Raw genomic sequence first — 14,373 nt, 5'->3', positions numbered from 1 at the left:
AAAAAGGGGATCACTTTGGCCAGTGGTGATGGCCCGAATGGCCATGCAGGTCCTGATCTCTCTCGATCTCCCATCACACCTCCCAGCAGGGTTCAGACCCTCTGCCCCTCCACCCCTCTCAAGAGGGCCAAAGCACACACAGGCAAGGGGCCAGGCTGATGTTGTGAGTTTATCGAGGGAGATCTAGAGCTCATCTTGGGATCAGCCCTTTCTGCCCATGGTCTTAATCCAGTCCAGATAGTGGCAGATGTTGGTGTACACGCCAGATCTCTCAGGCCGCCCATAGAGGTCTGATCCCCAGGATGTGATGCCCTGGAGAATGCCACCACATACCAGTGAGACCCTGGAATCTCCCTAGAAGGTGAGAATAGAAGACTTTCCCCTAAGATGCCCTGCTGTACCAGTATTAAGTACCAGCTTTGTAACGTGATTGGGTCCCTTGGGATAAGAGCATTGTATCCTGGGATGAATGGTGAGAGAGAGCGGTGGGGCTTCCATGTGCAGGAGATGCAGACAGGATGTCTAAGGGCAGTGGAGGAAATCCTTACCAACGAGGGAAGAGAATGCTGTCTGCAGGGTACAATCCAGAGAGAAGAAAGTAGGAATTACATGGAGGGGACTGAGTTCCTCCATTCCTGGCCAATCTTGAAGAGATCATTGAATCCAGTTACAAAACAGAGGAGAAAGGAGCAGGGTTCTTTTGGATACACACACACCCAAGGGACAGTGGCGGGAGTATTTGGGAAGAAACCACTGTCTCTAGGGAATCCTCCAGAAAGATTAGATTCCATGGCCGGATCACTAATGGAAATGATTCTATTCCTGGCCAATAGGAAAGGAAGCGTTGAAGCATTGTCTTCAGGGACCAATCATAAGCAAAGGGGGTGGGGCTTCCATGAAGGGGACAAATCCAAGGGGAGCCGTGAGGACTGAAGTTGCAACCAATAGGAAAGAGAGTGTTATACCTATGGCAAATCTCCAGATGTGTCACCTTGGGGTTGGGGAGCTCACTGAGGGAGCATTGAAGTCAATGGCGCCATTCCCTGGCCAGCTGGGAAGACAGCATTGTTCCCCAAGGAACCAATCATAGGAGAAAGCAATCATGCTAGGGAACCCAGTCAGGACTCGAAGAAAAATAGCTGACTACCTGATCATCGGTAAAGTCAGCACAAATTCCAGGCACTAACACTGAGAAAGAGGGCAGGGAGCTTGTGTACCCTCTAGACTCAGACTCTCTCCTTCATGGACTTATCCCCTCACTCCCTTTAATCCCCACCCTGCAGGCAAGCGTTCCCAAGAAAGCAACAAGGACAATTCAGTTATTCTGATTCCTGTGCTGTGTAACCTGCAGGGAGAGTGTGCCTTCTCTGAACCAGCTTCCCACTCTGTAGAGGTAGGGGTGCTGACTCTTGGGGAAAATCCCACTGCCAAGCCTCCAGTCTCTACAGGGCGAGTGAGGGAAGAAGAGAGTTTCAGAAGTCACTCACCTGGCGTGTATCAGCCCCACTGCTTTCATTTGCACAGACCATACTATCTGTGACTTGCCCAGGGTAGGCGTCTTCACATTGCTTCTGAGGAATAATTTTTACTTCTGCACAGCTGAGGGTGTCAGGAAAATTCTCTGAGGGGGCAGAGGTTGCAAGTTCCCAGAGACAGCAACACTTTTCCCTCCATCCCTGTCTGTATCTAACCTCCCTTCTGTGTATCCACAGCTGCACAGGGTTTTCTGACACATTTCACAGGGCACATCACTTCTCACCACATGAAACAAAGCCATGGCCCCTGCTGTTTCTTTTTCTCCACCTAAAGAAGGACCTTTGGACCCTACCTTTTGTTTCTTGCCCTGAGTTATTTTCAAATTAAGGATCAGGTGACTGGGGTACATGGATGTGCCCCCTTGGGACACCTCTGACCCTTTCTAATCTGCCCATTCCCAGACCACCAGGTCTTCAATCTCAGCTAAATCCTACTTCTTCCAAATATCACCTCTTCCTAGAAGCCTTCCCTGAATATTCTAATTAAAACAACACATCTCGGGACTTCCCTGGCCGTCCAGTGGTTAAGACTTCTTCCAATGCAGAGGGTGTGGGTTTGATCCCTGGTCGGGGAGCTAAGATCCCACATGCCTCAGGGCCAAAAACACCAAAACATAAAACAGAAGCAATATTGTAACAAATTCAATACAGACTTTTTAAAAAATGGTCCATATCAAAAAAAATCTTAAAAAAACCCCAAAACACCACCTCTCCATCACTCCCTATTCTCTTCCCCTCTATGATATTCCATTATAGCACTTGACTCTACCTAATATTTCATTTTATATGTATTTGTTTATTGTCTATTTCCCCACTTAGCATGCAACTCCATAAGGCTTTGTACACTACAGTACCTGGGGCATATCAGATGCTCACAAAATCAGTGTTGAACTGGTGATTGACAGTGGAATTAATCTTTCTTATTAACCTTTGAAGAATAGACTTGAGAGGGAAAAAATTCTATCTGGTACCTCTATGTGCCAGAAGCTATAGGCCCACAATCTCATTTGACCCTCACAACAGCTCTTTGAAGGAGGGATGCTTTCATTCCTTCATCCATGCATTCTTTCAACAAATGTTTATTGAACACATACTGTATACCAGTCACCACCCTGAACACTAAGAACACACAATGAAGAAAATAGATATAACCTGAGCCCTCATGGAGCTTAAAAATCTATTGGATAATTATCCCAGTTTTGTAGATGAGGAAAGTGAGGTCAAGAGGTGGGAAGGGACTTGCCCAGAGAAAAGGGGCAGAGCCATGGTTTGAAATGAACTGCCTGATTCATGAGCAGCTAGGTTTCCACAGCATGCCATTGTCTTCTTAGGAGTCAGACAGGCAGGGACCTGAATCCTGACTTTGCTTTCCTGGCGAACCACATCACCTCTTTGAGCTGAGCCCCAATGTCTTCATTGTGAAGCAGGGCAAAGGGCTACCTGAACTCTGAAGGCCCAGAGGGAGGACCTCCATGGAGGTCCAGACTTTTGGGTCCAGAGTGAGGAGGGAACTGGGGACCTAGACTGTGAGTCCTGGAGGAGGAAAGACCTGGACTCCTGGGTGTGAGGGGATCTGGGGCGAGGAATCTTGGGTTCAAGAGGGAGAAGAGGGAGCCTGTTTTCCTGGGCCACTGAGGAGCCCATGTATCCCAAGTCTGTTGTGAAGACTATGTAGAATCCTGTACCCATAAAAGGTCTCATAACTCTCCACCTTAAAGGAGGAATGCATTCATTCATCCACTCATTCATTCATCCATCCACTTTTTAGAGCCCTGTTAATGATCTGTTAATTTGTTTCCTTTCTCCCACCACTCCTGTTAATATTCCGGTCTTTAAGGTTTCTAACATGGACCCCTTGTGAACTTGAACATCACAATCACCTTCCCTTCTTTATCTACTCTACAGGCAAAGCTTTGCCAATGGCTTGGGGCCCACTGGGACAACCAACTCCTCCTCTCCCTCCCACTACCTTGAGGGTTGGTGACCGAGCTCCAGCTTGAGATGGTGCACTTCTGGCCAACTTGAGGGCAGTGATCTGCCAGGTTGATGGGCTTCACTTTGGGCCCCAGGGATGCCCGACCACATAGTCGAATGAGCATCAGATCACGGTTGTGGTCTTCGTTGCTGCTGTTGTAGCAGGGGTGTGGGATGGACTGAGCCACAGCCGTTTCTTGTTCTGACCCACCCTTATTCTGCAGACTGTGATCTCCCAGGCGGACTGTGTATTTCCTGTAATGATGGGGGTAGTTTGGGACCCAGGCAGGGATAAGGGCTCCCAGCCCCCTCCTCTCTAAGACCCAGGAGTCCAGGTCCCCTCTTCTCTCAGACCTCCATTCTCGGGGATCCAGTCCCCAGCTCTCGCCTCCTGAGGCAAAGCCCCAGCCCCCTCTTTCCCCAGGCTCCAGCCCACCTCTGCCCCCGGAATCCACTCACAGTTTTTTACGGTGGGCTGCTGTGAGGACGCAGTTGTCATCTATGAGAACATCCCCACATATTAGCCGGACACCCTGGAACAAGGCCGTCTGCCAAGGCTGCTAATGGGGCGTGCACTCCTGGCCCTCCAGCACCTTGGTCTCCTGTGCTCTCAAGTGTCCTGCAGCAGGAGGGAGAGGGTTAGATCACCATCCTCTGGGTCAGTGCAGGGGGCAGGAAAACCACTGTGGTTTCAAACGGACACACACACACACACACACCCTCCGGTGTTTGCCTCGCAGCTTGCACATGCTGCTACGCAGATACACATGTACACTCATGGAAGCCCGCGAGTCATCACACACAGAGTCACACACCTGAGCATGTGCCCACATGCCCCGTGCACTCCTGTGTGTATCTGTGCCCCCTCAGCAGGCAGCCCTGCTGGCTTCGTGCACTCCTGCAATACCAGCAGAACTCAGCGCATTCCTACCTGCCGCCGCGTGCGCCGTCCCTCCGGCCACCCCACAGAAGCTCCCGCACGTAATCGCTTGCTTCCCGTCTCCCCACATGCCACCACGTGCACCCTTTTAGCCACCACCATGGTATTCCCACAGGCTCAGGTGCTCCACCGATGACTTCCGGGCCCCCCCCCGCCCCCCACCTGCCCGGGATTCCAACAGCAAGAGCGGTAACATCCAGACCCAGACTCTGCAGCAGGTGTGGGATGTCCCACGGTGGGGTCTGGGAGACAGAGAGGACAGGGCTGAGCGGAGGAGGAAGGAGACCAAAATCCTAGGGATCCTGGGGTTGGGGAGGAAGCAGAGCTTCTGGAGCAGTTCTTCTGGGTCCCGCTGGAGGAAGGGGCTGGGGACCCAGATTCTTGGGTGTGAAGAAGAACGGGATGGGGCCCCAGATTCCTGAATCCGAGGAGCTGGGAGCTCAGGGGCTGGATTCCTACGTTCCAAGGAAGGAGGGAGTTAGGATCCCCAGACTTCCGGGTCTGAAGGAAAAGGGAACTGGGAGCTGGGACTCCTAAGTCTTGGAGAGCAGGGGCTGGGGCGCTGATTCCTGGGTCTCAAAGGAGGAAGGGATCTGAGGTTGAGGTCCTGGGCCCTGGAGGAGGGGGCTCAGGGGCCTGATGCCTGTGTCTGAGAACTTTGGCATCTCACCTTACAGAATTCAGGGGGCGGGGTCACCTACTGATTCGGATCCAGAGGAAGAACACCCCGCGTACTTCAGCTCTGCCTGCCTGGTACAAGATTCTGGAGCCTTTTAACTGGGACCACCAGCCTCCTGCTCCATCTCCTCCCACTTGGGGGCCAGCGGAGTAGCAGGGAACTGGACCCCTGGTTATGAGTGAGGAGAGGCTCAGGGGCTGAACGGAGAATCTGGAGGGAGGAGGGGTTGGAATCTCTTTTTTTTTTTTTTTTTTTTAATTGGGGTAGAGTTGTTTTACAATGTCTTGTTAATTTCTACTGTACAACGAAGTGGAGTTCCCTGTGCTCTACAGCATGTTCTCATTGGTTATCTATTTTATACATATTAGCATATATATGTCAATCCCAATCTCCCAATTCATCCCACCACCCTCCCCTCTTCCCCCCTTGGTGTCCATGCTTGTCAACTGATACAGCCACTGTGGAATCTCTAACTCTTGAGGTCTGGGAGTGAAGGAGCTTAGTGCTGTGACTCCTGGGTCTGAAGCAGAAACGGCTGGGGGCCCAGACATCCTGGTCCGAGCGAAGAGGGGGTGAGGGCCCCTAACTCCTGGAGCTGAGGGAGGATGGGACTGGGGTCCTGGACTCCTGGCTCTGAGAGAGGGGGGAGGGGGCTGGGGCCCGGGACTGCTGGGTCAGAAGTAGGAGGGGGATGGAGGCCCGGATTTGAGGTCTGAGGGAGAAGGAGCTGGCAGCTGAATTCTTAAGTCTTTGTGGAAGGAGTAATTTGGAGCCTGGGTTTTTGTGGGAAGAGGGGGCTGCCAGTAACCTGGAATGGAAGACAAGCCAGTCTTCTTGGTCCCGACTTCTGAGGGCGGATCGGCCCGGCCCACGGGCTGCCCCCTGAGAGGTCCAGATTCCGGAAAGGCAGGTTTGGGAGGCGCTGTGACCTGGTTTCCCCTTCCCCTGGGGGCGATGGGACCAGCCCAAGCAGAACCCAGGAGCTTTGCTGCAATAGGGCTGATGGAGACAGACTTAGGCAGGACCTGCTCGGGGCTTATGGGGAATTGCAACGCGGTGGTGGTTCCCTCTCTGCTCTCCACCGCCCACCCGGTCCCCATCCTTTAGCTCACAAAACCGGCAGTAGGAAGGCGCGGCTCAGCACGTTTAATGTAAAATCATCCCTTGGAGGATCGGAGGGGACAGAGAATCTCTCCCAACTTCTCCCGGTCGGGCCCCGGCCAGGATTCAAACGCTGGACACGCCTAGAACGGGGCGAGAGCGGGACAGAGACCGACACACTGCCTCAGTTCCACGTGGGGGAAGCTACCCTCTCGTGACGTCACGAGGCTGGATCTATGACGAAGGAGGCGTGGCCACAAGGGGCAGCGTCCAGAGGGCGAATCTCATTGGGCAAAGCGCGGAAGGGAGGAGCTATTGAGTGGAAGTCTTTACTGCGGTAGAACCAAAGGTGATGCCGTTCCATGGGGGCGGTGGCAGTTCTGGTGACGTCATAGATATGGGGCCAAGAGGGGCGGAGGTGTCTCTCCTCTCCTTTTCAAGGGGGCGCGGCTCTATCATTCGCGGGGGCCAGGGTCTGAATATCCAGAAGCTGGGAACTTGAATATCCAGAAGGTGTCTCCAGGCCAGCCGAAGCCAAAGACGGAGACCATTGAGGCTGGAGTCTTGCAAACCCTCCTGCCCTGCGCCCACCCTCCTTTCCTGGTCGTCCAAGGCGCGAGGTCTCAGTTGTTCTCCATGGTTTTTCGAATCCAGTCCAGGTAGTGGCACACACTAGTATAGACGGCAGGGCGCTGGGGTCTGGAGCAGGGCTCTGAGCCCCCGGACACCACACCCGCCAGAGCCCCATTGCAAACCAGGGGGCCCCCAGAGTCACCCTGTGCGCAGAAGAAGAGCAGGGAAACTGTTAGGCCAGTCTACTCAGGACATGACACAAGGCACTTTCTCCCTCTCAGGAAGCTCCCAGTTCCCTCCTCCTACAATACCCAGGAGTCCAGGTCTCCAGTCCCTCCTCCCTCAGACCCAGGAGTAAAAGCTCATAGCCCCCACCTCCCCCTAGGACCTAGCATTGTGGACCCCTCTTCCCCCAGGACATAGAGTCCAACCCCCAGTTCCCTCCTCCTTTAGATCCAGGAATCCTGGCCCTGGTCCCACCCCCTCCCAGGACCCAGGTTTCCCAGCTCCTTCCTTGCTCTGATCCAGTAAGTCTGGGGCCCCAACTCCCTTCTCCCCCAGGACCCTGGAATCCCCACAGGATACCCATCCCTCTCCTTTCCAGAGGAAATCTCACCTGGCAGGAGCCCCGGCCGCCCTCCCAAAGGCCGGCACAGAGCATGTGGTAGAAGATGTGGCCTGGATATGCCCGATGGCAGAGTTTGGTCTCCAGGATCCTGATGTTGGCACACTGCAGCGTGAGTGGGTACTGCGCTGTTGGGGAAGGAGGTCCATAAAAGATCAGCAGCTGTCTCCATCACATTCAGCACCCCCCCCTCCCCACTTTCCTAAGATGGACCCACGGAGCCACAGCATAAGACTCTCAAAGACAGAAACAAGAGAAAGTGACAAAGCAACAGAATCACAGCATGGAAGAGAAACAGATGGATATGATGGGGAGAGAGCCAAAGAGAGAGAGAGAGAGAAAGACGCAGAGAGTCAAGAGACAAGGAGAGATACGTATGTAACTCACACAGAGAAAAAGAGGGACCTTGGCAGGAGACAGAGACCTCTTAAGGGGAAAGAGATTCTCAGAGGAGGAAATGAAGAAATAGGGAGAAACAGACCCAGAGATATCCAGGGAGAAAGCAGTGAGATAAAGGGGAGGAGACATTTATAGGGAGATGGTCATTGACAGAGACAGAGATACAGATTTAGAGAGACCAGATAGAAATAGAGGGAAAGTGGGGGGAGGGGGCCTTGTAGGGAAACAGCAGCCCTTGGGGTGAACTGCAGTGGACCTGTTCACCTGCAGTGGATACAGAACCTGTATCTTGTTTGAAGGGGGCAGCCTCCACTGATTCTGCCCAACAATGGTCATTATTTTAGAAATATGAACCCAGCATTGCCAGTCTTGAATTTTTCAAGCGAATCCAGAAATTTGGCTTTGATGTAAAATCTCTCAGGTTTTAAATGTTGGCAGCAACAAACTGAGGTGTTTTTTTTTTTTTTTTTTTTCAAGACATTTTGAAAACCAGTACTGCTGTGGGAGGCCAAATTTGACTAATGGATTTGCTGATTTGTGATTCTGAGTGACGTAGACCTTATTTCAATTCTAAGATGCATATATTTTCACATTTAAACATCTCTGAAATCAGGATGTGCCTTCCAGTAAATATTGTCATACAAGGATAGATGGCACCTTTTTTTCCTTTTCTCGTTTTTAGCGGGTTGTAGAATAATGATGCATCTTATAATTTATAGCATTTAGATCTGATAAAATATATGGGTAGATAGATAGGTGATAGATAGATAGAACATAGAGATGAAAAAGAGAGGGGATTCAGACCCCTGGCATGGGCTGTACCCTTAGGACTGGATGTGGCCCCCCAGCCTGAGATTAGGCACTGGGTGCCTGGGGAGACGCAGGTCCGGCTGAGGTTGAGGGGCTGCACGGCAGGTCCCAGAAATGCCTTCCTGGACAGACGAATCAGCATGATGTCATCCTTGTGGTCTTGGGCACTGAGGTTCTGGTTGAACCCAGGGTGAGGGAAGAAGTCTGTGGCCCGGAACAGCTGCTCTGGACCCTCCCATTTCCAGAGGTGGTGCTCCCCGAGTCGGACCCACAGATACCTGTTGGACAGGTCCCAGAGGTCAAGGTGGGATAAGGTGAGGTGTCTTCTCAGCCCCTGTCCTCTTTTTTCTGTCCACCAGGATGCTATGTGACTCTCCACAAGCCACACACCCTCTCTGGGCCCCTATCATCTTCATGTGACATAGAGTGCTGTGTGATTTTAAGCAAGGCACACACCCTCTCTGGGCCCCTATCATCTTCATGTGACATAGAGTGCTGTGTGATTTTAAGCAAGGCACACACCCTCTCTGGGCCCCTGCTTCCTACTCCATCTCTTTGTCTGCCTCTAACTTTGTAGCTCTCCCCCAAAGCTCACACCTCTTCCTAGCCCCATGTCAAGTAAACCACCTTCCTCTCTGCCCCACCTGGAGCCTTAGTGGTGACCTGAGTTCCCTGGCACCATGGAGACAGGTGGAGGCTCCACCTACCACCCAAAAACAGCCCCACCCCCTGCCCCCACAGGTCTGGTGGTTTCTGTAGGGAGTGGCTCTGTGTGTTTTGGTGTGTGTGTATGGAAGGGGTGGGATATGGAAAAGCCCCAAGTTGGAGTCATCTGTAGGCTCAGGCTTTTCCTGTCTGCCAAATCCCTCATCTCTCAATGCATTTCTTCCTGAGGTCTAGCCTCAAGCCCTCTCACTGCACGTCCCAGTACACTTGTTCTGCTCTGGGTTCCTGCCCTGGATAGCTGGGGACCCTCAAGGGGTCTATATGTCCATCTCCGAGACTCTGACTCTGACATTAGGGACGAGGCTACTGACTGAGAACTCAGGGTTTGAGGAGTATGAGGTGTTATTTCTACCTTTTCCCTCTCTGTCACCTTGTTGCCTTGGTTCTGTGTCTGGGATGCCAGTCCCAACCCCACCTCCCAGCCCCAACCTGTCCCTGCTCCTGAATCTCTTGTACCTCCATATTTCTGCTTCTCTGCTTTTTTGTCTTTCGGGCTGAAACCTGAACATTGTTTTCCTAGCCTGATGTACAGGCCTGAGCTAAAAGAGGCTCCAGCATAGAGTGATGCATGATGGGAAATTCTCACACAGCATCCTGTATAGCCCCTGTGCTTCATTCCTAGAGGGAAGAATATCAAACAGGGGGGATGGCCCCTTTCCCCAGATAATATAAAAAGGATTTCTGCATCAGGTAGATTCTAGAATTCTGTTAGAATGCCCAGAATCTAAGATTCTGGAATTCTAAGATTCTAACACCTTAGAAATCCACGATTTTAGAATTCTATGAGGCTCAAATTCTAGAATCTTATGAATTTGAGATTCTAATGTTTTCGATTTCTCTGGATCAAAAAGTCCAGGATTTTGGGGACTTCCCTGATGGTCCAGTGGCTAAGACTCCGTACTCACAGTGCAGGGGTCCCGGGTTTGACCCCTGGTCAGGGAACTAGATCCCACGTGCATGCCACAACTAAGAGTTCGCAGGGGCTTCCCTGGTGGCGCAGTGATTGAGAATCTGCCTGCCAATGCAGGGGACACGGGTTCGAGCCCTGGTCTGGGAAGATCCCACATGCCGCGGAGCAACTGGGCCCGTGAGCCACAACTACTGAGCCTGCGCATCTGGAGCCTGTGCTCCGCAACAAGAGAGGCCACGATAGTGAGAGGCCCGCGCACCGCGATGAAGAATGGCCCCCGCTCGCCGCAACTAGAGAAAGCCCTCGCACAGAAACGAAGACCCAACACAGCCAAAAACAAATAAATAAATAATAAAAACCCCCCCCAAAACAAAAAAACAATACTAACAGCCTAAAAAAAAAAAGAAGAGTTCTCATGCTGCAACTAAAAAAATAAAAAACGATCCCTCATGCTGCAACGAAGATCCCGCGTGCCTCAACCAAGACCTGGCTCAGCCAAAATTAAATAAATAAATAAATAAATGCCTAGGATTGTTTAATTATCTGAATTAAATCTAGGAAACAAAGAACCTAGAATTCTAATATTCTGGGATAATAAGACAAGAATTTCTTCATTCTAGAATTCTAGAAAACTTTGATTTTAGAAATGTAAGGATTGGGATTCGAATAGTTTGAAACTCTTGAATTCTCTTGGTTAAAACTCTGGGGATTTTAGAAATCTTGAATGATAGCATGCTGGGATATTAAATCCACCAGATTCTAGACATGTATGAATATAAGCTTCTAGAATTCTCTTGGTTCAAGATTCTAGAATTCTACGAATCACAGTATTCTAGGATACTGTCATTCAGAGATTCTAAGACAATGAGCTTCTATACTCAATGAACCTAGCTAGAACAGTTTGAATCTAAGATTCTAGGGTTGCGCTATCCAACACAACTATTGAGCACTTGAAATGTGGCTAGTCCAAATTGAGCTATGCCATACTTGTAAAATACATGTCTGATTTCGAAGGCTTAGTATAAAAAAAAAGACTAAACTATGTCATTCATAAATATTTAAAAACTGATAATTACATGTTGAAACAATATTTTGAGATGGCAAGTTAAATCTATTATTAAAATTAATTTTACTCATTTCTTTTTTACCTTTTTTAATGTGTCTACTAGAAAACTTAAACTTTCCTGTGTGATGGGGGCTATATTTCCATTCGAAATTCCAGTGGCGCTGCTCCAGGCTTCTCAGAGTCTACCAGTCTCTGAATCTAGGATTCTACAATTTAGTGAAGCTAATGTAACATCTCCTGGATCCAAGATTTTAGGAGTCTACGACTCTGGATTTTTCTGGGTCAGAGTCTAGGCTTCTAAGAGTCTAAGTTGCAAAATTTACACTCTTAGAGACAGATTATTTGGGACGCTAGAATTTGGAGAGTGGACATTTTGTCATTCTAAAGAGTTGAACTTTGGGGAACATAGATAGAGGCTCAGCCCTTCCTGCCTACAGCTCCCTCCCGCCTCTACGAGGCCCCTTGCCCCCTCTCCCTTTCCTGACCTCCAGCTCCTCCCCAGAGGGGCCCGCCCAGGTCACTCACGGCTTGCGGCAGTGAGCAGCTGTGAGCAACCAGCGGTCACTGATGAGGGTCGCCCCGCAGAAGAGGTGGGTGAGGAAGAAGAGCCCAACCTGCCAGGGCTGCGAGTTGGGGCGGCATTCCTCGGCCCCGATGGCTCGGGGGTCTGCCCAGCTTTGCCCTGTGGGGGGGAGGGGGTGGTGGGAGGCAGAAGGGTTGGTGAAGAGCCAGATGGGAGGGCTGGGGACAGATGCTGGGATGCCTAGAGGGCAGGAGTGGACGCCTGGGGGACAAAGAGCATGGCAGAGGGGCGCCGGGGGGCCATGGAGAAGCAGCAGATGGCAGGACGGCAGGAACCTCACCTTCCAGGAGAGAAAGCAGAGCACAGATGAATCCCAGCCTCATGACCTCCAGGGTGCCTTGGTCCTGGAGCCTGCTCTCCAAGTCCGTACTTCTTTACGGTAAACCGTACTATATCCCTCCACCCTGGGGCCGCCCCGGTGATTAATCTGGGTTGGGAAATACTCCAGGGGGAGGGGGAAGCCGAAGAGCCTTGACTGGGGGCCTTGCGCAGGAAGACAGTACAGAGGGACCACTTGTCAGGATGAGCTGGTGGCCTGCAGCATCAGGGAATCCCGCTAAATGGGGGAGGGGCTGAGGGATCCTGCTAAATGGGGGAGGGGCTGAGGGATCCTGCTAAATGGGGGAGGGGCTCAGGGAATCCCGCTAAATGGGGGAGGGGCTCAGGGATCCTGCTAAATGCGGGAGGGGCTCAGGGATCCTGCTAAATGGGGGGGGGGGAGGCTCAGGGATCCTGCTAAATGCGGGAGGGGCTCTGGGTTGTATAGTCCTTCTGGGGTTCACTAGAGGGAGGAGCCCTCAGTAACCCCGACTTCTGGTTACAGCATCTAGATGCAGGATATTCTGTGGCCTGGAGGAGGAAGAGGGAAAGGAGGAGGGTCCGTAAAGTGGAGTCCTGGGGTGGAAGCAAGTTTATCTTGAATGTAGCTGCAGTGGGCTGGGACCAAGGCACTGGGTAGGCTGGAGGGTTGCATAGAAGGACCTCCCAGAAATCAGGCAAGGAGTGGGAGAAAGAGTCAGGACTCAGAGCAAAGAAGGCAAGCAAGAAGGCAGGATGGGGTGAGGCAGGGAAAGAGGGAGAAAGAAAAAAAACAAAACAAAACAGGGAGATAAAGACATTGAAGGATGCAGGATGAGATAAGGAAAGAGAGACAGAAACACTGTCTGGAATGGCAGAGACTACAAAGAGAGCTGCACACGTGTACACACCCACAGAACCCTCCCTGCACTGGGGGCAGAGACTACAAAGAGAGCTGCACATGTGTACACACCCACAGAACCCTCCCTGCACTGGGGATTTGGGCCCCTTTCCGTGAGGACAGAGGCTTCTCCTAGCATGGTTCCAACTGGGTTAACTCATTCTTGTCATAACCTACTTCCTTTTTCACATCCTCACCACTCCAAGGATCCAGGTGCCCAACCTAGGTGGAACTAAGCACTTTTCCCATTCTCTTATTGCCACCATATCTTGGCTAAGTCCTGAGAACATGGTCTTGTTTTTTCCACCCATCTCCTCCCCTCCACTGTCCTTCCCATCACCTCATCTTTCCTGCCTCTCCCCCCATCCCTCCTTCTCACCAGATGGGCAGCCCTTGGAGGGCCAAGCCCGGATCTGACTCATCTCTGTGTCCCTCACATCACCCTGTTCAGGGCTGGGATCATGGGGGGGCCTTAGGAGATGTTAATTGAATGAGTGAATGTCTTTCTCCACGTCTTTCTTTTTCCAGTGAACTCCAACTCATTCTTCAAGATCCAACCTAAATGCCCCTTCCTCCAGGAAGCCTTCTCTGATTTCTCCAGGCAGAGTCCATCTTTTCCAGCCTGGGCACTTCCAGGCTTCTTCCACTTTCTGTTGCTGTAAGCCTGGTTATCAGGCTGGGTCTGGGCTCCCCTTGAATGTGTACAACTCACCGTGATGTAGTGGTTTGGAGCATGGACTCTGGAACTGGACCATGTGGGTCCAAGCCTCAATGCTGGTAATTATTAAGTGTGTGACCTTGGGCAAGTCACTGGACCTCTCTCAGTTGCTCCATCTATTAAGTAGCAATAATAACTGGGGTTGTGGGAGGATTATGTGAATTAACACATATGAAGCACTTACAACTGTGGTAGGCATTCAATAAATATGTTTGTCCCTCACCTACAGAGCCCTGCACTGCCACCATCATAATACATATCCATGGCTGCAGTTGCCTTATACCCTCTGCAGACTGGGAAGTCCTTGAGACCAGGGACTGAATACCCACTATGTGCTAAGTGCCATACTAACTGCTTTATAGAACATTTTGATTGCTAACTTTATTGACTGTTTACTCTGTGCCAGGCAGTTGGCTAAACATTTCATGTATGCTTTCTAATTTAATTCTCACAAGAGTCTAACCAATCTCTGTTTCATAGTGGGGATGATTGTGGTAGAGAGGGCATTCAAGTTTTTTGCTCAAGTCACACAGTGA

The 14,373-nt window shown here is 51.1% G+C and overlaps 2 protein-coding genes across 2 annotated transcripts; both read right to left on the bottom strand.

Annotated features, from left to right (window-relative positions):
• Window positions 1-201: 201 nt before the first annotated feature.
• On the bottom strand, window positions 202-6,593 carry LOC118885405 (kallikrein-8-like). The gene is given in 9 exon segments (XM_036834040.1): window positions 202-354; window positions 1,488-1,621; window positions 3,505-3,764; window positions 3,969-4,128; window positions 4,612-4,657; window positions 4,660-4,691; window positions 5,937-6,010; window positions 6,241-6,372; window positions 6,454-6,593. Coding segments are annotated over 9 exon segments (1,131 nt in total).
• LOC118885126 (kallikrein-9) lies at window positions 5,674-14,071 on the bottom strand. Its single transcript, XM_036833516.1, has 5 exons — window positions 12,202-14,071; window positions 11,864-12,020; window positions 8,649-8,914; window positions 7,419-7,555; window positions 5,674-7,005 (listed from the first exon to the last, which is right to left on the bottom strand). Exons 1-5 carry the CDS (start codon window positions 12,242-12,244, stop codon window positions 6,853-6,855), a joined length of 756 nt encoding a protein of 251 aa, XP_036689411.1. The 5' UTR covers window positions 12,245-14,071; the 3' UTR covers window positions 5,674-6,852.
• Window positions 14,072-14,373: the final 302 nt, after the last annotated feature.

This window comes from Balaenoptera musculus, chromosome 19 (genome assembly GCF_009873245.2).
Source record: "Balaenoptera musculus isolate JJ_BM4_2016_0621 chromosome 19, mBalMus1.pri.v3, whole genome shotgun sequence".
NCBI classification, from domain to species: Eukaryota; Metazoa; Chordata; class Mammalia; order Artiodactyla; family Balaenopteridae; genus Balaenoptera; species Balaenoptera musculus.
Note: the sequence above shows the minus strand (reverse complement) of the source record. Positions and strands in the feature narration are given on the sequence as shown.